The sequence below is a fragment of the Clupea harengus genome, chromosome 22 (genome assembly GCF_900700415.2).
Source record: "Clupea harengus chromosome 22, Ch_v2.0.2, whole genome shotgun sequence".
In the NCBI taxonomy this organism is placed as follows: domain Eukaryota; kingdom Metazoa; phylum Chordata; class Actinopteri; order Clupeiformes; family Clupeidae; genus Clupea; species Clupea harengus.
In genome coordinates this window covers 14,352,415-14,375,093 of record NC_045173.1, presented here as the reverse complement: position 1 = coordinate 14,375,093, position 22,679 = coordinate 14,352,415, and the positions used below count along the sequence as shown (strand labels likewise).

The window sequence follows — 22,679 nt, the reverse complement described above, 5'->3', positions numbered from 1 at the left end:
TGGGTTCTGCAGACGCTGAATATGGTGACTCCAACACTGCGTGTGGAGGACTGCAGCATTGCTCTGCTCCCACGGAACCATGAGAAGAACCGCTGCATGGACGTTCTCCCACCTGACCGCTGTCTGCCCTTCCTCATCACCATCGATGGAGAGAGCAGCAACTACATCAATGCAGCACTTATGGATGTGAGTGTGTGTGTGTGTGTGTGAATGAGGGATCCATGTATCTACGTGTGTGTGTATAAGTGAGAGAGAATTTGCATGGATATGTGTGTGTGTGTGTATGTAATTTCAATCACAAATTGCCTCTTTACCTCCGAATCAAGTCTAATCTGTTATACCTCTCTTTCTGTTCCACTCACAGAGCTACAAGCAGCCATCTGCATTCATTGTTACCCAGCATCCCTTGCCAAACACAGTGAAAGACTTCTGGAGGCTGGTGTTGGACTACCACTGTACCTCCATCGTCATGCTCAACGACGTTGACCCCGCTCAGGTACACCCAGGGTGTATGTGTGTATGTTTGTTTGTGTGTGTTTACCTGTGTTTGTTTGTTTGTGTGGGTGTGTCTATGTGTTTGGGGCAGATAGACAGAGACAGAAGGAAAACATGTTTGAATTGAACTTTGATGCGTTGAAAGCATTGCACATATGGAACTCACACTTGATTAGCATAGTCCTTTCACTTTTCTTCCTCTCAATGCTCTCTCTCTCTCTCAGTGCTCTCTGTCTCTCTCTCTGCCTTGGGCCCTTCGGGAAAGTGACTTATCCAAAGAGAACTTTATGAAATCTAAACTTATGTTCAAGAAGCGAGAGACTGTAGGTTTTAATAAAACCCCTTGGCACACAAGATATGAAAAAGGTGAAGTGAGATGCAGGTGTGTGAATGTGTAGGTGAAATTGGTACCAGCCTCACATGGGAGTACCAGACTATGTAGGTAACTTACCCTGTGAGCAGGAGCCGGGTGAATGTGGGTGCAATTGTGTGTAAATTGTGATACCGTCTTTGCGAGGGCCACCAAGACACACTGGTGCTGTCCTTGCAACAGCAACAATAGTTGTCTCACCCGATTGGACAGGCATCAACCATTCAACACAAAGGCAGATCAATTAAGTTGAACACCTAGGGGGCGCCACACAAAGTGTAGTGTCCTCCACGTGGTCAAAATAATGATAATCCACAAATCAGTCTCGTTAAATATATCAGTCTCATAAAATATATTATACTATCAATTTGGAACTCCGATTAATAATTAAATTAATAACTACAACCAAAGTTACCTTACTAATAGTATAGTTGAAGGTCATTAGAATTCTGAATAGAAGAGGTTGGCAACGTCCATTCTTGTGCAACATTAAATAAACCAGCGTATATAAATCAAAGTATTTATTTACACAATGATAAGAAAATAACACACAATATGTAATCTAGCTAAATGTAACTAACCAATGAATTGAAGGAATAGGTGTATGTGTAATCGAGAGGGAGTGTGTGTGTGAGCTTGTGAGCTCGGGGTTGCGCTGTTAGGAGCGCGCCAGAAAGAATGTGTGTGTGTGTTCCTTTGTCTGATCACCGTAGTTCCGCGTGCATGTGTGTGCACGTACGCGAACATACATGTGATGTGAACAAGGACGAGCCTATATGCAGCGCGAAGTTCGAGTATTCTCTTCGCGTGTGAGGCTATGTGAAGGCCAATGTATGCGTAATCGTGCGCGATTAAGATGCCATGTTAGAAAAGAGGGAAATGGTTAGTGATGCATGCAAGACCCGATGTGTCTGAGAAGCAATCCTAACGATAACCCAGATGGTGTGGCGAAGCCAACTACCAACTAACAATGAAAATATATAAACATTTACGTTCAGTAAACAAAACATATGAAACACATGAACAATGGCATGTAAACAGTCTTATGCTTAGCCAGGTTGTGAATAGCTAGGATAGCTAAATGCCCAGTTAATGTCAGTTACCAGTCCTTTGGGAAAAGTGTTGGGCTGGTCCGATGTGGATAAGGCAGAGAAGAGATGATGCCGTCCGTAAATGGAGAAAGTTGTCCTTGCTGTGATGTCTGTGTCCCTGCAGTTTAGATCGGAGGATTTGATCGCTCAGAACGTTGCAGTCTGCCTTTTGTTCCCGTTGTGTGGAGTTAGCTAGCAGGTCTATCGTTAGCTGCTTTCGCTAAACTTACTGCGTCTCACTTATCAGTTCGGTGACTGAGATCTTAGGCATATGTCGGCCGTAAGAAGTGAGAACAAAGAGAGTAGTTCTTCACCGTGTGCAGGCGATGCCTGAGGTGAGAGGAGGTCAAAGAGGCTTGCTCCTCGGTCGAGGCCGGGAGGGAGAGCTGAAGAGGTCCTGGCCAGGTGGGCGCCGACAGAGAGAGAGTCACATCTGGGGAGATGCGGCTATTATCCACGCTCAGGTGGGCGTGGTTAAGAAAAGCATCAGGTTACATTTTTATGACAGGTAAAACCTGACGTAGTTTCCGGGGGAACCCATAGACAAGTTACTGATTAAAGTCAACCACAATGGACGAATTCCAGTGTACCTACAAATGTGTGTGTGAGTGTTTATGTGTGTGTCTGTGTGTGTGTGTGTGTGTGTGTGTCTGTGTCTGTGTTTGAGCCTGAGGCCCTGTCATAACATCCCTGATCAAAGACCCTCCCTTGACCCAACACACACACACACACACACACACACACACACACACACACACACACACACACACACAAACCCAAAAACACACACTTCACCCCCACAGCTCTGCCTCTCATTGAATATTCTCATTGTGGCCACAAAGATCGGGGGCCTCAGGTGATATACACACACAAACCTACAACGTCTCCCTCTCACACACACACACACACATACAGAGAGATAGAGAGATAAAGGCACACACACTCACAGACTAAGATTAGAATAAAGAACAGCGTGAGGGTAATTGTATAGACAGAAGAGACATGAGAATCTAAACTCGAAGGTTTCATTAAAGCATAGTCTTCGACTCTCTGTGCTTTGTATGGGTAGGTGAGAGCCATCTCTTGGTGACATTTGCTGTGTAGGAAGTTTCTTTTAGATTTACTGTGTATAGTGTCTCCAGATAGCCCTGAAACAACTGAGAAAACTTCTAGTAAACACACACACACACACACACACACACACACACACACACACACACACACACACACACAATACACGTTTTGATCACTAATTCCTTTACAAAAAGGAAATGCAGTGATGTTCCTGCTGTGTATCAAAGCAGGCTGTGTGTACATTGTCTTAATGAAGAAGTAGAGTAGTGATTTAACAATCAGACAGAGAATCTCATGAATATGAGAGCAGGCTGCTTGATCTGAGGCCTTGATGACAAGAGCCATCATGAGAACAGTTTCCTCTCCTACATACACAGAGCTTAAATCATTTAATATTTATTGCATCTCGCACTCCTCATCCACAGACGAGTGTGTGTTTTATCCTCCCTCTCTTCCTCCTCTTTATGCAGCGAGTACTGATGTGGACGGCAGCTTAGCATGGCTAATCCTTTTGTTTGAATCCCGTGTTTGGGTTTAGAACAGAGGCGCTGCTCGCTTTACACGTTCATCTGATGAAAGGCAATCATGCAATGACATCTCTACTCCATTTGCTCTGATCTCTCCTCTGTGTGTGTGTGTGTGTGTATGTTCTCCAGCTGTGTCCTCAGTATTGGCCAGAGAATGGGGTCCATCGCCACGGTCCCCTGCAGGTGGAGTTTGTGTCGGCTGATCTGGAAGAGGACGTCATCAGCAGAATATTCCGCATCTACAATGCAGCACGGGTAGGGAACACACACACACACTTACACACCCACACACTCCCATATATGAACATACACACAGACACACACACGCACTTACACACCCACACATTCTCATATATGAACATAGCTAAGTAGCAAACACTTAAATCTGAATACATGCACACACACACACACACACACACACACACACTCACAAATAAGAATGCACACACACACACACACACACACACACACACACACACACACACACACACACAGTTACATACCCACACACTCACATATATGAATGTACACCCACAACCTTGCTAGCCACTGAGTTGGGCGAAGTAGCCAACACCTGCGTGTGCATATACACACACACACACTCCCATGTATGAACATACTGTATATACACAAACTAGCAAGGCATTTGAGGACCCCGGTAAGTGTCCTTGCCACTCATGCTGTTCATTCAAAATAATCACTGAGGTGTGCATACACACACACACAGACACAGACACCCCCCCCCCACTCACACACACACACACACACACAAACACACCTCACACATGACCTCCATGTTTACCTCACCTGCTCTCAGTTAAGCTCCTTAGAGGCCTGTCAGCCCAGTAATCATGACAAAATGCCATGGCAACCTGCTGAGGGCTTTTTCTCATTCTCGGAACACAGGACATCACGTGTCAATCCATTCACCTTTACCCTCACATACCCAAACATCCAATCATATTTCCCCTTAAATTGCTCCAGACATCGCCTGTCAAAGCAATCACCTATCATCTTATATACCCCACCATCCAATCACCAATCTGTCCATTTGCCCAATTGTGTGTGTGTGTGTGTGTGTGTGTGTGTGTGTGTGTGTGTGTGTGTGTGTGTGTGTGACCTAACTGTGTTTTGTGTGTGTGTGTGTGTTGACCTAACTGGGCTGTGTTTTGTGTGTTGCCGTGTAGCCTCAGGACGGCTATCGGATGGTGCAGCAGTTCCAGTTCCTGGGCTGGCCCATGTACCGCGACACACCCGTGTCCAAACGCTCCCTCCTCAAACTCATCCACCAAGTGGACAAGTGGCAGGATGAGTACGACGGAGGGGAGGGACGCACCGTAGTACACTGTCTGTAAGTCTCTGCACACACACACACACACACACACACACACACACACACACACACAATAGTCAAATCAGCACACAAACAAGAGAAACAAACATAAGGGTCGTATGCTGCCTGCAAGTCTCTTTCCATACACACACACGGTAATACACACACATGGACACAGTGGCGATTTTAGCCTGAAATTTCTGGTGGGGCAATTTTGTATGACTTCATGTCACCGTCAAAAACTAGAGGTAGCTGATTATTATAAGCAGTAGACCAGTAAGATATGTTATGGGCTGCATTTTGAGTGCCAGCAGGGAGCAGAAATCCTATTTCAAATACATTTCACATGCTTCAGCGCTCAGCGCAACACAAAGATGTTGCCTATAATACAGCATTAAAGTAAAATGATTGCAACAAAGTAACAAGATTAGACAGACACATAGCTCAAATAACTTGACTAATTTATTAAGCTTGTGGCACACGTGTGGCATACAATATGAAGCGAAAGGCACAACTTAAACAAATAACAGCAACAAAACATGCTGCTAAATGAACAAAACTTTGTAAAAAGACGATGTCCTTGCAGATTGCATTGATACATCCATCAGCTCCAAAAAATACAGGTTTGACTCACCAATGCAGATCACTTAAATGAAATAGGAAGTTGGTGCGGTGGTTCTTTGCTTGAGCAAACCTCTCGATGACTTTGCTGTTAAAATCCACCAGTCCATGAACAAACAGGTTTTCAATGGAAAGCATGGAGAGGGCGTTCAGTCTCTGCTGTCCCATCGTGTTTCTTGTGAATGTCTTAATCCTTTTGTGTGGCCCCAAACGTTTAATTTCTAATTTATCTTCCAACGACAATGTACTAAATTGCACCCTCAACAACTAGTCTACATTATTCATTGTAGGCTGAATTAAAACACTTCCAAAATACTCGAAAACTAGCGATAGCTAACTAGCAGTAACGTTACTGCCATTGATCTGTCTGATTTTGATCTGACTGTATGTTTTTTTTTTTTTTCTTAGTCACGGGGTACAGGTCTCGCGGTTTTCGCATTATTCCAGTCTAGTTGCCAGGCAGATTTCGTGGGGCACATCTGAAAGTGCCCCACCGCTCAATGTTAACTTTGGCCTGTGTGGTTCACGCTCATTGGTGTTTCCATGGTAACGGTGGGGCAGCGTGGGCTGTTGCCCCACCGGAAAGGGAGGGACAGCGGAGAGCAGCATTTCACAGAGCAAGCACACAGACAGAAAAACACACAAATCAAATTACTCCAAAACAAGACTATAATGCTTGTGAGTCAAGTTTATTCACACACATATTCACGCTACTTTGCATAAAAAAAAATATATATATATATTTTGCCGCGAAGTACGAACGTATTGAGCTTTCTGCACAACAGTGTCATCTGGATCTGGTGGGGCAGTGCCCCACCTGCCCCTAATGTAGAAACGCCACTGCATGGACATACACACACACACTGCAGTCAACAAACATAAGGGACACACCATCATACAGTGTCTGTAAGTCTCTTTCTTTCTCACACACAGACACAGAAACACATGCACATCAGGTATATTCATGATATCAATCTCTTTCTCTTTCCTGATGGAGTTTAATAATGCAAAATACACTACTTGTTGTTTTTTTAGAAGATTGGTCTGTACCAGAGAAGAGGCCATCAAGTTACCAAAAAATAAACACCCACTGCGATGAGAAAACACTGCCTATGTGAATAACAAAACTTAAATGACTCTGCTGTTGTTGGTTTAGGACCCTGTGAACCCTGACCTTCGACCTATGTATGATCTGTTATTTTAGGAATGGTGGTGGTCGCAGCGGGACCTTCTGTGCCATCAGCATTGTGAGTGAGATGCTGCGACACCAGCGCGCTGTGGACGTGTTCAACGCCGTCAAGACGCTACGCAACAACAAACCCAACATGGTGGACATGCTGGTATGGAATATACACACACTCACCTTGGTTATTTGGCCGACTGCACATTTCAGACACGAATGTGACAGTGACTAAATATTATACATGGACAAACATCATCAGCACACTGATCCCCCCACACACAGACAAACACAGGTACTCAAGACTTCAACCACCCTCCCCGCACTTACTAACCCCCCCCCCCCCCCACACACACACACACACACCTCACTGCCTTTCCACGGGCCTGCCTTAGTCATTAAGATGTCTGTGTTTAATAGAGGAGTCTGAGCGTCCAGCAGAAGAGGGGCTGTGTTTACATTCCTCCTCGTTAGCCATCACAGCCCCCTCGTTAGGCCTAATTTAATGTCTGAGGAGGTGAATATGAATAACCAGGGCATGCACAAGCATGGGTGCGTAATCGTAGTGCAACTCTGTGAACTAGAGTGTAGATGTAAGGTCAGCGGTAGTCTATAATCGAAAATGCATAAATAAGGGGTATACACATAAGTACCTGACAGCTTTTATTTACTTATTTCAAGGTTTTTCTAACTTTGTGTTCTCTTTTTTTTCAGGACCAGTATAAATTCTGCTATGAGGTGGCACTGGAGTATTTAAATTCTGGATAATTTTCCCATGATGCCCAGACAGGAACAGAGTTTTTGGGACCTAGAAGTGATCTGAACTGAGGGTGTGCCTGTGTACGTGTGGATTCTCTTGTCTTGCAGAAGTTGTAACTGTTTGGACAGTGTGTATATCTCTACAAACACATTTCTGTTGGCCTGGCTTATTCATCATCACTATGGGACTCATCCGGCTCTCAAGCGGTCAAGCTCTAAAGTCCTACGTTTCTGGATCATTGGAACATTGGAAAACAAAACACAACTTTCCACTGGAGTAAAGGCAACCCTGGAAGTCCAGACACTCTCTTCTCTGCCCGCGCGCTGACCTCTGATCCCGAGGTTACCGTGGCCTTCATGCCAGATTACGGTGTGGTTTGTGAGCGTCCTCCCATCGGCTTCAGTGAAAGTGTTTGGTTTGAAAATGTTTTTACCGTGACATGAATATTTTATACCCACCCTTTCTGCTGACTGCCTTGGTACAGATTGAAGAGAGAGAATATTCCAGATGGATGGCAGTTTACTATCACAGCAGTATTGCATTTGTCAAAGAGTCAAGTGTATATAGCCTATATACCATGCATTATATGTCATTCTAAGAGCTTAAAATGTGAGTTATGAAGTGATTTGATAATAATGCGATACCTGTTAAACTATTTTTTTTTTTTTTATCAATTGCAAAACCAGACCACATATGCCTGATTGGTCTGAGATAACGTCAGAATCAGCGCTGAGTAGCCTGCGATCTGGACTGGCTGGAGGACAGGAGGCACCCTGTTTATATAGATATTATATATGAATGCCTGTTGACTTCGCTTCGGTCTCTTGAGCTCTATGCATCAGTGTGCAGTCAGTTTTGCTCCGTGCTAAAGACAGCTGTATGTGACTTTGAAGTGCGTTAAAGGCTATTTTGGCAAAAGTGAAGACCCATTGTTTTGACAGTGGTCACGTTTAAAGTATCCAAAGGTTCTCTATATGCTATGTTTCTCTGTCTCGGCCATTCTTTCGGCGCTACTCCCATTGATAATGTCAATATTGTAAATATTTCAAGCCTAGCAAGAATATTTATTATTTTTGGTGTTTTTTATTTGTTTGTTTTTAACTTTTGTTGTGTGTGAGAAACAGTGACAATCATAGTTAAGGGTGAATACATTCTATTGCACCGATGATATTGTCAAATTTGAAACCATTTGGTTGAAAGAAATTAAATATATGACATGTATCCATACTTGTTTAGTGTATTATGTTCTGGTTAGGGGAATGGAGTATTAGTGAGAAATCTGGCAGATGAAGAGGTAACATGTATGCTGAGGTCCTTACTGCTCCTTACTGCTGTTTTTGATTACCAATTACAGATTGCTAGAAACAGCAGGTTCAGTACGTGGTCGAGGCAAATACAAATGTCCTTTGAGCGCAGCGTGTGCCATCTGTAATGTAAAGTAGACGATGAATCCATCCAAGATAGTCTAATGCAGAGAGCATCTGGCAGTGATGACGTGTGAAGTCTAAAACTAAACTATGTCTCTGGGTGATATTCATGAACCAGTAACTTGGATCATAATGGTGTGAACTCCAGGGGTTTTTCCCCCTTGTACTGTTGGCATTTCTGTTACGAGTGGGTTTTTTAGAATAGTGTTTGATGCTAGGTCGTGTCTTAAAGTCACTCTTCTCCTGACACTGCTGGGAGAGTGAGCTCACAATGGGCTCACAACACTGAGCGGGTCACTTAGATTGCATCACTATGATGGAGTTTTGATGGTGGGACTAAAGAAAACGACTGAAGTGAGCGCCTCACATGACCTCCAAAGGCATATAATTAGTCTATTAGTCTGTCTATTATTCTAATCTCTCAAATCGTATAATGTTCAGTCATGAAACAAAACGTTCCCAGTAGAGGAGAGGTATGCAGTTTACTTGAGTTTGGACTTTTGACTTTGAAAATCAATTTCTGAACCTTGATCACATGTCTATATGTTGTTTTTAAGGAACAGAGATGGGTTTTTAGGGTTTTAATTAATGCCAGGAGAGGAACTTTAAGGAAACTGTGAAATACATCTGCAATGAAACGATTAAATAAATCGAAAGTGTTCAATCTAGTAACCTGCTATTGCAATGAGAAAGGAAAACAGGCAAGGCCATTTGCCTATGACAGGACTAATCACATAAAGTATTTTCCCAGAGAGGTCTTGGGAAGAGTTGTGTCCAATATAAGATGGGTTATGACTAGGTGGTGGATAAACCTTTGACAAAAATGCCCTGAGAACCATGGGGGTACACAGGAGAACCATTCAAATGCCCTGTGTCATTAATGACTGAATCTGTCCTGTACCATTAATGACTGAATCTGTCCTGTACCATTAATGACAGAATCTGTCCTGTACCATTAATGACTGAATCTGTTTGGAGCTGCACACAGTTGACCCTGATTCTACACTCCAGCAGACCAGGTTGCTTTATGTTTATGTTTGTGCACTCAAGGTCTTACACTGGTGCAAGCTCTGGTTATTCACAATCACCTCCCCACACATAAAATTAGGCCTAACGAGGGGGCTGTGACGGCTAACGAGGCTCTAACGAGGAGGGATGTAAACACGGCCCCTCTTCTGCTGGACGCTCTGCCTCCTCTATTAAACACAGACATCTTAATGACTCAGGCAGGCCCGTGGAAAGGCAGTGAGGTAAGTGTGTGTGTGTGTGTCTATAATAGAGTCTGTGTGTGTCCTATGCGTGTGTGGTTGCTGTGTCTGAGTGTGTGTGTTGGGTTTGTTGTTGTGGAGCGTTGAACACACAATGCTGATGGCACAGATGGTCCTGCTGCGACCACCACCATTCCTAAAATTACACAGGTCATACAGAGGTCAAAGGTCAGGGGGTCACAGGCTCAAGGAACAAGATCATCTGGACCCATTAAGTAGTATGATCAGTCATTTGAAACATTCAACATTCAATATTGGTATGAAGTACTAATCAGATTGTAGGTATATTTTTAAATCAAGGTGGATTGTGACAATGAAAACGTGTGACACAAAGATTACCAACAGTTACCCAGCAGGATGTTTTTTCCCACTCAGGTATATACAATTGAATTAATAAGCCTGTACCTCTCTCTCTTAAGCGTCTCTATATTGTACCTCTCTGTCTTAAGCGTATCTATAATGTACACACACACACACACAGAGAAGAGATTAGCAACAACCATCAGAGCAAATGGAGTAGAGATGTCATTGCATGATTGCCTTTCATCAGATGAACGTGTAAAGCGAGCAGCGCCTCTGTTCTAAACCCAAACACGGGATTCAAACAAAAGGATTAGCCATGCTAAGCTGCCGTCCACATCAGTACTCGCTGCATAAAGAGGAGGAAGAGAGGGAGGATGAAACACACACTCGTCTGTGGATGAGGAGTGCGAGATGTATTAAATTATGAAAGATTTAAGCTCTGTGTATGTAAGAGAGGAAACTGTTCTCATGACGGCCCTTGTCTTCAAGGCCTCATATCAAGCAGCCTCCTCTCATATTCATGAGAATCTCTGTCTGATCGTTAGAAGAAAACAGGAATAAATCACTACCCTACTTCTTCATTAAGACAATGTCCACACACTTTGATACACAGCAGGAACATCACTGCATTGTAAAGGAATTAGTGATCAAAAGATATATGGGAAAACTGCGTGTGTGTATGTGTGTGTGTGTGTGTGTGTTTACTTGAAGTTTTTTCAGTTTTTTCAGCTCTTCTTCAACTCTTCAGGCTTTTGCAACAATTTAGTAGTGAAAGAGTTACACCGCTCAAGTAAAACATATAAATATGATTTGTAATGTCCCTAAAGAAAAACTTTTAAAAGACAAAGAGAAAGAGATTCTGTGAACTGAATGATTTTGCTACACAGAAACCACACTTTTATCCTACCGTATTAGTTGTGTGTGTGTGTGTGTGTGTGTGTGTGTGTGTGTGTGTTAAAAGGTTTTCACCTGAGGCCGACGTTCCTGTGGCTGCAATGAGAATATTCAATGAAAGATAAAGCTCTGGTCAAGAGAGGGATCTTTGATGTTATGACAGAGCCTTAGGCTCCTGCACAGACTTTGTATCACTCACACACACACACACACACACACACACACACACACACACACCTGAATCTCACTTAACCTTGTTCATATCTTGTGTGCCAAGGGGTTTTATTAAAATCTACAGTCTCTCTCTTCTTGAACATAAGTTTAGATTTCATAAAGTTCTCTCTGGATAAGTCACTCCCCCAAAGGACCCAGGGCAGAGAGAGAGAGAGAGAGAGAGAGAGAGCACTGAGGGAGAGAGAGAGCACTGTGGGAGAGAGAGCACATAGACAGAGAGGACAGGAAGAGAACTACACTTTCATCTAGTCCACACTTCTAAATATGCAATGGTTTATATTTATTTCACACATACACACACAAACACACACACACAAACCCACAGGAGACACACAAGACAAAACCTTTAGGAACAGGCCATTCAGCTGAGATAGATAGGCTTGGTGGAGCACCAAACATCAAAGAGTTTTAAACTGAAATTATAGCATGCTTTCATTCATAAAGATACTGTGGTCACTATATGTCTGGTGTAGCTGTATGTGTAGTGTGTTCTAGAGTCAGTTTACAGACTGAATGGCAGATTACAGACCAGGCTTAATAAGAGATACAACAGTCTAGAGGTCTGCGTAGTATGGATTTTCAGTCCCGCAGTCCTGATGCCTCTCTCCTCTCACCAAAATACCACCTCCTCCTACCCCTCCTCTCCTCTCACCAAAACACCACCACCTCCTAGCCCTCCTCTCCTCTCACCAAAACACCTCCTCCTACCCCTCCTCACTCGCTCAGACTGGGATGTAAAACTTTCCAACTTGTAACACTTCCTTCATGCCACAGCTGCTTGGTGCCGTCATCTACACCTGAGGAGCGTGAGTGGGATTTCCATTTGGCGTGCAATAGCGTCTCCTAATTATCATGAGTAATTCAGCTCTCTGTGCCCCCATCACAGTGTGGCGTGGGAGGGGCTGACGTGGTCCCAAAGACCCGAACCTCAACCACCCCCCCACGAGAGCAGTGAAGAGGAGCACATTCAGTGCCTGATGGAAATCACTTCTGAAGTGACATTCTGAGAGGACATTTCCCTGTCACGTCTGACTAAAACATCTTTAGTGCAGGGGTCACTGGTTTTGTTCTCAGACCTGTGTTTGTGTGTGACGTCAGCTAGCAGCCATGCTTTTCACTTCAATGTATTACTAATGATTTTATCACTTAGACCTATAGTAGGTGTTCAGCACTCAAAAAAGAGAAGAAAATCGAAAGAAAACATCTGTTATATGCACATGCCTTTCACAATCAAATTCACACACACTAGTGTACACATTCTCACTTAACACAAACACTGGCCTCATGCAGGATGTGATAGATTGAAATATTTCCTATTATTTTTCTTCGCATCCATGATTTTTTCTTATTTTGTAAGTACCCCCATTGATTTATGTGATTTACCAATGTTTTCTTTTTTTTGCTCTTCTCTTAGGGAATATAACATTGTATGATTTTTGCCAAGAGCACGTCAGGAAAAGAAATATCACAGCCCACACATTTGCTTGTCCAAACCCAAAACAAGCCGTTTCAAATTTGAGGGATTTCATATATTCAGATGTAGGTACTTATATATTTTAGAGTCATTTACAAGCCTTGGATGATATTACGTGCTATCAATGTCAGGATTTCAAAAGAGGACCCAATCGCAGATCGATAAAAGTAGGATTTATTCCACAAAAAACAGAGGATCAAAAAGGCAAACACAAAAACAGGGCACACGACCACTGTAGGCTTCCACACCGAAAAACACAAAAAGCTTCTGTAAGCTAACAGTTCAAAAAAGTACTCCTTCAAGGAGATTTCAGCAGGCAAAGTTACTTTCCAAAAAAAACACAGACAACTCACGGAACAGGGTAGCACAACAGTTGCGACAATCCGACAGGGAACATGAGGCAAGACAGGCTTAAATAGGCAGGGTAATCATTGGGTACAGGTGAGGAGCAGAACAGGTGGAAACAGAACAAAGACAGGACAAGGGGCGGAGCACATGGTAGCACATGGCTACCACATGGTAGCACATGGCTACCACAACACAGGCACATGGCAACCACAAAACAAAACACATGTCAAAACAGAAACAGATGAAACAGAGTCCAAATACTGACAATCAACTTCTGAATGGCTTACCGACTGTCCAGTTCTTGTATTGCATTTGCAAAAGGCAGAACACCTGCCCTTATTTAGTGTTTGGGGGCATTACCTACGCTAATAACAATTGGCCACCCGCCTCCAACTTATGATCAAGTGGGATTCATCATTCAGCACACCAGGGTCAGAGCAGATTTAAATGGTTAAGAACGTTTGGTGCATCTGGAGTTGAACAGAAAATTAAGAGAAAATATAAGACAAATTTAAGAGAATGTTGCTATATGAGGCCCATTGTCTTTCACACACACACAGGTACATAGCTATGCATACACACAGTAACACACACACACACACACACAGATACATAGCTGTGCACACACGTACACTTTGAAGGTGACTGAACCTGAGGTGGAGTATGAGGTCCCTGGTTGGTCCAGTCATGCTCTGCATGTCATCTATGAAACATTTGCCCATTAAGTCCAATGGTGCTTGTGATTCAGTGGAATTACAGGGAAATGGTGTGTTGAGTGTGAGTGGCACAGCACCCAGATGGTGTGTGTGTGTGTGTGTGTGTGTGTGATGGTGACGAGAGAGCTCTTTCCCACAGACCCTTAACCACAGAATGAGTGTCAGCAGGGCCAGAAGCACACACACACACACACACACACACACAAAGTAATCAGGCCACTAAAACTTTTATCACCACTGGGGTACTGTGACTACAGGAGGCCCAGGAGAGATGAAGAGAGGCTAAGGGGAGAGAGAGAAAGTTTGATTGAGTGTGTTTATATTGGGAGACTCATAAAAGAGTCAACAGATGCTGTTAAATCAGGGGTTTTCAACTGGTTTTGTCCCAGGGACCACCATTCTGACTAGAAAGTAATCCACGGCCCACTGATGTGCCTGCGCGCGCGCGCGTGTGTGTGATTGTGTGCGTGTGAGCGCGCGTGGAGAGAGGGGAGACCTGTCAGTGTAATATCTGGGCATGGTGAAGTCCACACAGCCGGTCTATTCGTGGCGAAATGGTAGATAGCGACAGTCTCATACCATTCTCTGGTGCAAGCTTTGCCCTGTACTTATTCTTCAAGTACGACATTGTAGAAAAACCGCTCCGACAGAGGTATTTGAAAGGGCAAGACACCTCATTGCATTTGCAGCAAGCTCTGGAAATTCTGTCTGGCAACTTATCCAGAACTTAAGTCATATAAAAATCACGCAACATCTGTTGCATGTACTCAATAGGCTTGGCATTCAAGAAAACGTATTTCGTCTAGGGGGCATTGTCAGAAAAATCAAGTTCCTTATCGCAGTTCACTGCGATATAACACAATGGTACATGACGTCAAGTCATGGCTACAAATCGAAGCATTTATCTATTCACGCCTGAAAGGCCGCGAGATCTGTCAGCGCGCGCTCCTGGCCCCGCCTTCCAGGAGCTCTATAATATCATTACACGCCCTCAGATCTTCCTCTTTTGAAACTTCGCAAGACGGAGTGAACATCTCTGAGTATATCTCAAACGCTCTACCACAGTCAAAAGAGTTTTGTGTGCTTTTTGCTCTCTACGGGTTGGTGAGTTATCGGGTTCGTTAACCCTCACTAGCTCAGGGCGCTACGAAATTCATTGGCTTGATTTCATTTTGAAAGTAGTGGCTGCTATCCTTGCTGCCTGGCTGGCTAAGTCTCTGACTAGCCTGCTAGCTTGCTAACAACGTGTTCGTTGCAGATAGTGTGCTTGTGTTTTAACATTCTTCTCTACTTTCAGATTGATAAAAGATGGCCAGACACTACCCCGACTGCGGTCACGTCCGTCCCAAGGGCGACCGCCACCGTCGGTGCGTGACCTGCCTAGGCAGGGACCACGCGGAGGGCGCCTTCTCGGGCGAAGCCCCTGTCTGTCCCATCTGTGCTAGCCTCCCGCTAGCTAAGGCTACCAGGCGCCTTGCGTTCTGGAAGCGCAAAGACGCCGAGGAGGCGGCACCAGTTCCATCCGGGGCTGACGCCCCCGTAGGAATGAGTGCGTCTTCTGCCTTGGACTTGGTGAGCGTGAGCAGTCGCCCTGCGGTGGCAGCTCCGCTCCCGGGTCTCTCCCCGTCTCCGCCGCCTGTCAGCCCTGGGGCTGCGGGCAGCGAGGCTGAGGAGTTTCAACCAAGCGGTGTCCAGCACATCCCCCACGATGCGCTCGAGCTGGACATCAGCCTGGATGATGATAGTCTGCTAGACTTCTCCGATGAGCACGGCTCAATCGCGGAAACAATGCAGACGAGCCATGATGTCAGGTTGCGGGTGGAGACACCTCCTACCTCGTCTCGGCTCCTGGGCCAGCAGCTCCACGAGGTTGCGCTGAGAGCAGCCAGCTGCCTCGGGCTCCCTCTCCCTCCCCCTCCCAGTGTGCGGTCCTAGCTGCTGGACGGGGAGTTCTATGCTGGCCCCGCCACGTCAGTTCCCTCCAGCATCCCCTTCTTTGAGGAGGTGCATGAGGAACTGCAGGTGACATGGGCGATACCCTACTCGGGCCGAGCCCCGGTGCCGGGGTTCGCGCCCTACATGCAGCTCCACATGGCTAAGGAGAGGGGCTACCTCTCCTTTCCTCAGGTGGAGGATGCAGTAGCGGGCTACCTCTCGCCCGCATCCCCCACGATGCGTCTCGGCCAGAAGCCTCTCCTGCCCACGCGGGTGGGCAGACACCAGGCTCAGCTGGCGGAGAAGTCCTACTTGGCTGCAGGGCAGGCTGCCTGCACGACCAATACGGCTGCATTGCTACAGCGCTACCAGGCAAAGCTCCTGACTGAGCTTGCCTTGTCGCTGGGGGAAGATCACTCGTCTGTGGCAGAACTCCGTCGCGCGACGGATCTGTCGCTCAGACTAACTCGGTGCACGGCACAGGCACTGGGGAGGGTGATGGGTGCCGCGGTGGCTACCCAGAGGTCTCTGTGGCTATCACTGGCTAAGCTGTCAGACAGAGAAAAAGCACCACTCCTCGACGCCCCGGTCTCTGTCCAGGGCGCCTTCGGGGAGGCAGTGGTCACAATGGCTGCCAAGTTCGAAGAACAGCAGAAGAGCAGAGAGGTATTCCAGGCTTGGATGCCTCGCTCTAGTGGCACGGGTGAGACGTCCTCCTCAGGACACACCACACCCGCACCGGGCCGGAAGAGAAGCGGGTTCCGCTCGCCAGCGCCTCCAGCAAAGGTATCCACCGGGCGAGGCTGGCAGAGACATCCCTTCCGCCCTCCAGCGCAGCCTGCAGCACAACAACCAGCTGCGTGCCCTGCCCAGGGCGCAGCCCAGGCTCCGCGGCAGCACTCCGCCCGCCGGGGGCGAGGCAGAGGGAGACCTCAGGCTTCCTGACCGTGACAGTCAGCCACTCGTCACACAGGGGGGAGCGGTGGAGCCCACACCGCCTCCAAAGAAATCAGCCCGTCGCTCACATGTGGAAATCATGTCCAGCACGGTAAGCAGGTTTTCACAAGCACCACAATCATATGTCCTAACTCCTGTCCCAGATGGCGCAGTGCCCAGGCATGCTTGTGCAACTCCCCCCGCGATGCACACAGTGCAATCGCACCCCCAAATTTTTTTCGAAAACATGAGGGGGCAGCCCCAGATCACCCCACTGATGTGCCTGCGCGCGCGCGCGCGTGTGTGATTGTGTGCGTGTGAGCGCGCGTGGAGAGAGGGGAGACCTGTCAGTGTAATATCTGGGCATGGTGAAGTCCACACAGCCGGTCTATTCGTGGCGAAATGGTAGATAGCGACAGTCTCATACCATTCTCTGGTGCAAGCTTTGCCCTGTACTTATTCTTCAAGTACGACATTGTAGAAAAACCGCTCCGACAGAGGTATTTGAAAGGGCAAGACACCTCATTGCATTTGCAGCAAGCTCTGGAAATTCTGTCTGGCAACTTATCCAGAACTTAAGTCATATAAAAATCACGCAACATCTGTTGCATGTACTCAATAGGCTTGGCATTCAAGAAAACGTATTTCGTCTAGGGGGCATTGTCAGAAAAATCAAGTTCCTTATCGCAGTTCACTGCGATATAACACAATGGTACATGACGTCAAGTCATGGCTACAAATCGAAGCATTTATCTATTCACGCCTGAAAGGCCGCGAGATCTGTCAGCGCGCGCTCCTGGCCCCGCCTTCCAGGAGCTCTATAATATCATTACACGCCCTCAGATCTTCCTCTTTTGAAACTTCGCAAGACGGAGTGAACATCTCTGAGTGTATCTCAAACGCTCTACCACAGTCAAAAGAGTTTTGTGTGCTTTTTGCTCTCTACGGGTTGGTGAGTTATCGGGTTCGTTAACCCTCACTAGCTCAGGGCGCTACGAAATTCATTGGCTTGATTTCATTTTGAAAGTAGTGGCTGCTATCCTTGCTGCCTGGCTGGCTAAGTCTCTGACTAGCCTGCTAGCTTGCTAACAACGTGTTCGTTGCAGATAGTGTGCTTGTGTTTTAACATTCTTCTCTACTTTCAGATTGATAAAAGATGGCCAGACACTACCCCGACTGCGGTCACGTCCGTCCCAAGGGCGACCGCCACCGTCGGTGCGTGACCTGCCTAGGCAGGGACCACGCGGAGGGCGCCTTCTCGGGCGAAGCCCCTGTCTGTCCCATCTGTGCTAGCCTCCCGCTAGCTAAGGCTACCAGGCGCCTTGCGTTCTGGAAGCGCAAAGACGCCGAGGAGGCGGCACCAGTTCCATCCGGGGCAGGTGGAGGATGCAGTAGCGGGCTACCTCTCGCCCGCATCCCCCACGATGCGTCTCGGCCAGAAGCCTCTCCTGCCCACGCGGGTGGGCAGACACCAGGCTCAGCTGGCGGAGAAGTCCTACTTGGCTGCAGGGCAGGCTGCCTGCACGACCAATACGGCTGCATTGCTACAGCGCTACCAGGCAAAGCTCCTGACTGAGCTTGCCTTGTCGCTGGGGGAAGATCACTCGTCTGTGGCAGAACTCCGTCGCGCGACGGATCTGTCGCTCAGACTAACTCGGTGCACGGCACAGGCACTGGGGAGGGTGATGGGTGCCGCGGTGGCTACCCAGAGGTCTCTGTGGCTATCACTGGCTAAGCTGTCAGACAGAGAAAAAGCACCACTCCTCGACGCCCCGGTCTCTGTCCAGGGCGCCTTCGGGGAGGCAGTGGTCACAATGGCTGCCAAGTTCGAAGAACAGCAGAAGAGCAGAGAGGTATTCCAGGCTTGGATGCCTCGCTCTAGTGGCACGGGTGAGACGTCCTCCTCAGGACACACCACACCCGCACCGGGCCGGAAGAGAAGCGGGTTCCGCTCGCCAGCGCCTCCAGCAAAGGTATCCACCGGGCGAGGCTGGCAGAGACATCCCTTCCGCCCTCCAGCGCAGCCTGCAGCACAACAACCAGCTGCGTGCCCTGCCCAGGGCGCAGCCCAGGCTCCGCGGCAGCACTCCGCCCGCCGGGGGCGAGGCAGAGGGAGACCTCAGGCTTCCTGACCGTGACAGTCAGCCACTCGTCACACAGGGGGGAGCGGTGGAGCCCACACCGCCTCCAAAGAAATCAGCCCGTCGCTCACATGTGGAAATCATGTCCAGCACGGTAAGCAGGTTTTCACAAGCACCACAATCATATGTCCTAACTCCTGTCCCAGATGGCGCAGTGCCCAGGCATGCTTGTGCAACTCCCCCCGCGATGCACACAGTGCAATCGCACCCCCAAATTTTTTTCGAAAACATGAGGGGGCAGCCCCAGATCTCGTCCCTCTCCCTAGGCGGAGTGGGTGTAGATCTAGGCTTAGACTCATTGACCATGAGCGGGTTAGTCCCCGACAAATTCAACTCAGAGCACAACCTCCCTGGTTGTGCAGAAAGTTGGCGCGCATGCGCAGTGTCACCATGGGTGCTAAAGACGGTCTCAAAGGGTTACGTGCTGCAATTCGCCCGTTCCCCTCCGCCTTTCAGCAGAGTAATACAGTCTGTGATACAGCGAGAACAGTCTCACTTCCTACGGGAAGAAATAATCTCCCTGCTCAGAAAAAAGGCCATAAGCAGAGTTCCTCTCAAGGAAAGGAATGCAGGCTTCTACAGCCGTTACTTCCTCGTACCAAAAAAGAGACGGGAATTATCGGCCTATATTAGATCTACGTGTGTTAAACAAAGCACTCATGCCGCTACGGTTCAGAATGTTGACCCCACGCAGGCTTGTGCAGTTTATAAGGCCAAACGATTGGTTTGTCACGATAGACTTAAAAGACGCTTATTTCCACATTCCGATCCACCACAGACATCGGAAATATCTGAGGTTTGCGTTCGGAGGAATAGCGTACCAATTCAACGCACTCCCATTCGGCCTGTCCCTAGCGCCGAGGGTATTTACAAAGTGTGTAGAGGCAGCTATCGCCCCATTGCGGCTTACGCGTTTACAATTATTTGGACGACTGGTTAATTGCTTCCCATTCAAAAGCTGCAGCAGTGCAGGATGGCCATCTAGTGGTGGCACACCTGTATCGACTGGGTTTTGTTGTAAACAGAGAAAAAAGCGTTCTCGGCCCCAGGCAAGTTACGCATTTTCTGGGTATGATCTTAGACTCCACCTCCATGGAGGTCAGGCTGTCTCAAGAACGGATAAGTGCCATCAAAACATGCGTGCGCCAGTTCCGACGGGGACAGTCAGTCTCGTCGCTGCGCTGCCAACGCCTGTTAGGAATGATGGCGTCGGCCGCTATAGCGCTCCCGTTGGGGATGTTGCGTATGCGGCCATTCCAAATATGGTACCTGTCTATGAAGCTCAACGAAGTCACAGACAGGCATCGCAGAGTAGTGGTGTCCTCCAGATGCAGGAAAGCCCTAGCGATCTGGAGAACCCCCTGGTTTCTCGCCGCGTCAGGCACTATGGGCATAGTGTCGCGTCGCGTGGTGGTGACCACAGACGCTTCCACCAAAGGCTGGAGAGCTGTCGGCGAAGGGAGAGGCGTGAACGGTCTCTGGTCTGTGACAGAAGCCGCGTCTCACATAAATGTGTTAGAGCTGCGAACAGTAGTCCTAGCTCTACAACACTTTCTGCCCAGGCTGAGTGGTCAGCATGTACTAGTGAGGACGGACAACACTGCGACCTTGGCGTATATAAATCGCCAGGGCGGAGTGCGCTCCCCGTCATTATACCATTGGGCGACTCGCCTGCTCCTGTGGGCAGCGAGGCACGTCCTGTCCCTCAGGGCAGTTCATATACCAGGCCACCTCAACTACGGTGCGGACCTGTTATCGAGGGGCGATCCTCGAGCAGCAGACTGGTGCCTTCACCCACAAGTGATAGGTCAGATCTGGGTGCGTTTTTTCAAGGCGCAGGTGGACCTGTTCGCGAACAGGCAGAACACCTGCTGCCCGCTCTGGTTCTCGCTAGGGGGCGACGATCCCCCACTAGGCATAGACGCGCTGGGCCACCAGTGGCCAGCCCTACCCCTATATGCTTTTCCCCCGATCCCGCTCCTCCAGCAGGTGCTGTGCAGGATTGCGGACGAGGGCAGGGAATTGATATTGATAGCCCCCCACTGGCCCAACCAGCCGTGGGTGGCAGATCTGGTCAATATGTCAGTGCAGCAGCCTTGGGAGCTGCCTCTACGGAGAGACCTCCTAACGCAGGCGCACAGGACAGTGTGGCACCCCCATCCGGAGTGGTGGCGTCTCAGAGCCTGGCACCTGAAAGGTGCAGGCTCATAGCGTCAGGCTTGTCGGACGCGGTGGTGGCTACAATACAGAGTGCCCGAGCTGTATCAACACGGGCTCTGTATACGCTGAAGTGGCGCAGTTTTGAGCGGTGGTGTGCTGCGCGTCAGCACGACCCCATTAACTGCGCGCTGGGCGTTATTCTAGAATTCCTACAGCAGTTGTTTGATGAGGGGAAGGCGGCTTCTACTCTCAAAGTGTACATGGGTGCCATTTCAGCCTGCCACGCAGGCATTAATGGCAGTTCTCCTGGCAGTCACCCGCTAGCGTCACGCTTTATGGCGGGGGTGAGACGGCTCAGGGTGCCAGAGAGACACCTCTGTAGGTGAAACCGGGGTTATTACATTAAGTTAATTAAATCAGTCTCATCAAATTTAATAATCATTAAATTTAGTATTTAATATTTTATAATTAAATTACTAAACAATGGAAAGCTCTAGTTGTATCACTATGCTACAATCTATGCATGGTATCACAATACTAAAGTACTACAATATCACTACACAGTCTATAACACTTAATGAAACAACTAGAAAAGTGAAGGCATTTGAAGTACTTGATTGGCGGAAAATGGCATTCAGTGTAATATTGGAACAATAACAGGCAGGACAATTGTTTAAGTATAATATAAACAATTTATTAAAAGTAATAAACGGTGATTAACAGTAATATAAAATCAGGTATAATCACAATACACTGGAGTAACAAAACGAGCAAGGCACAAAGTGGAGTTGTGAAACGAGGTACGCTGTTTCAGCAAGGCTGAGGAGAGTGCGTTGGCTTCCTCGTCTCTGTCTGTGTGTGTGTGTGTATGTGTGTGTGAGCGGATGCGTGCGTGTGTGAGCGGGTGCGTGTGTGGGTATGCGCAGTTGCGAGTAAACGCGGTCGCGCGCTCAATGGAGAGATGGGGGAAGTGAGAGGAAGGCTATGCGCAAGCGCACAGGTGAGAGATGCTCTGTGCGCGAAGTCAATCGTGTCTCCGGCTTCAACTAGAGTTAGAACAGTCACCGGATGCGGCTGCGGGTCCGAGGCAGGAAACTTTAGTTTGCTTAGGCGCAACTTTAGTTGGGGGGAGGTACACGAGTATGGATTGCCTAGAACAAAGGATTTTGCCTTAAGGACAAATCCTGGTTGGGCCTTAATTCAAATACTACGATCTTCGACAACACTGAGATTGCAATGTGTGCGTGTATATGTTTGTGTGGTGATGCAAAAGGGAGTTAGAGAGAGAGAGAAAGAGATAGAGAGATAGTGCATGCACAATCCTATCTAATTAACTAGCAAAAGAACTAAGCAAGATTATTAACGGTCAAAGTCCGGATAGCTTGTGAAATT

The 22,679-nt window shown here is 47.5% G+C and overlaps 1 protein-coding gene across 15 annotated transcripts in view; it reads left to right on the top strand.

Annotated features, from left to right (window-relative positions):
• LOC105889427 (receptor-type tyrosine-protein phosphatase mu-like) overlaps positions 1-8,672 on the top strand; it is a 133,536-nt gene extending 124,864 nt beyond the window's left edge. For 10 of the 15 annotated variants that reach the window (XM_042702992.1, XM_042702990.1, XM_031559844.2 and 7 more), the window contains 5 exons: positions 13-186; positions 365-496; positions 3,687-3,812; positions 4,745-4,908; positions 6,716-7,007. In XM_042702992.1, the coding sequence (XP_042558926.1) occupies positions 13-186; positions 365-496; positions 3,687-3,812; positions 4,745-4,908; positions 6,716-6,926 (807 nt within the window). In that variant the 3' untranslated portion in view covers positions 6,927-7,007. Of the gene's footprint in view, positions 1-12; positions 187-364; positions 497-3,686; positions 3,813-4,744; positions 4,909-6,715; positions 7,008-7,405 lie in introns of those variants that run through there. The other 5 variants (XM_031559840.2, XM_031559846.2, XM_031559845.2 and 2 more) reach the window with 1 other exon arrangement.
• Positions 8,673-22,679: the final 14,007 nt, after the last annotated feature.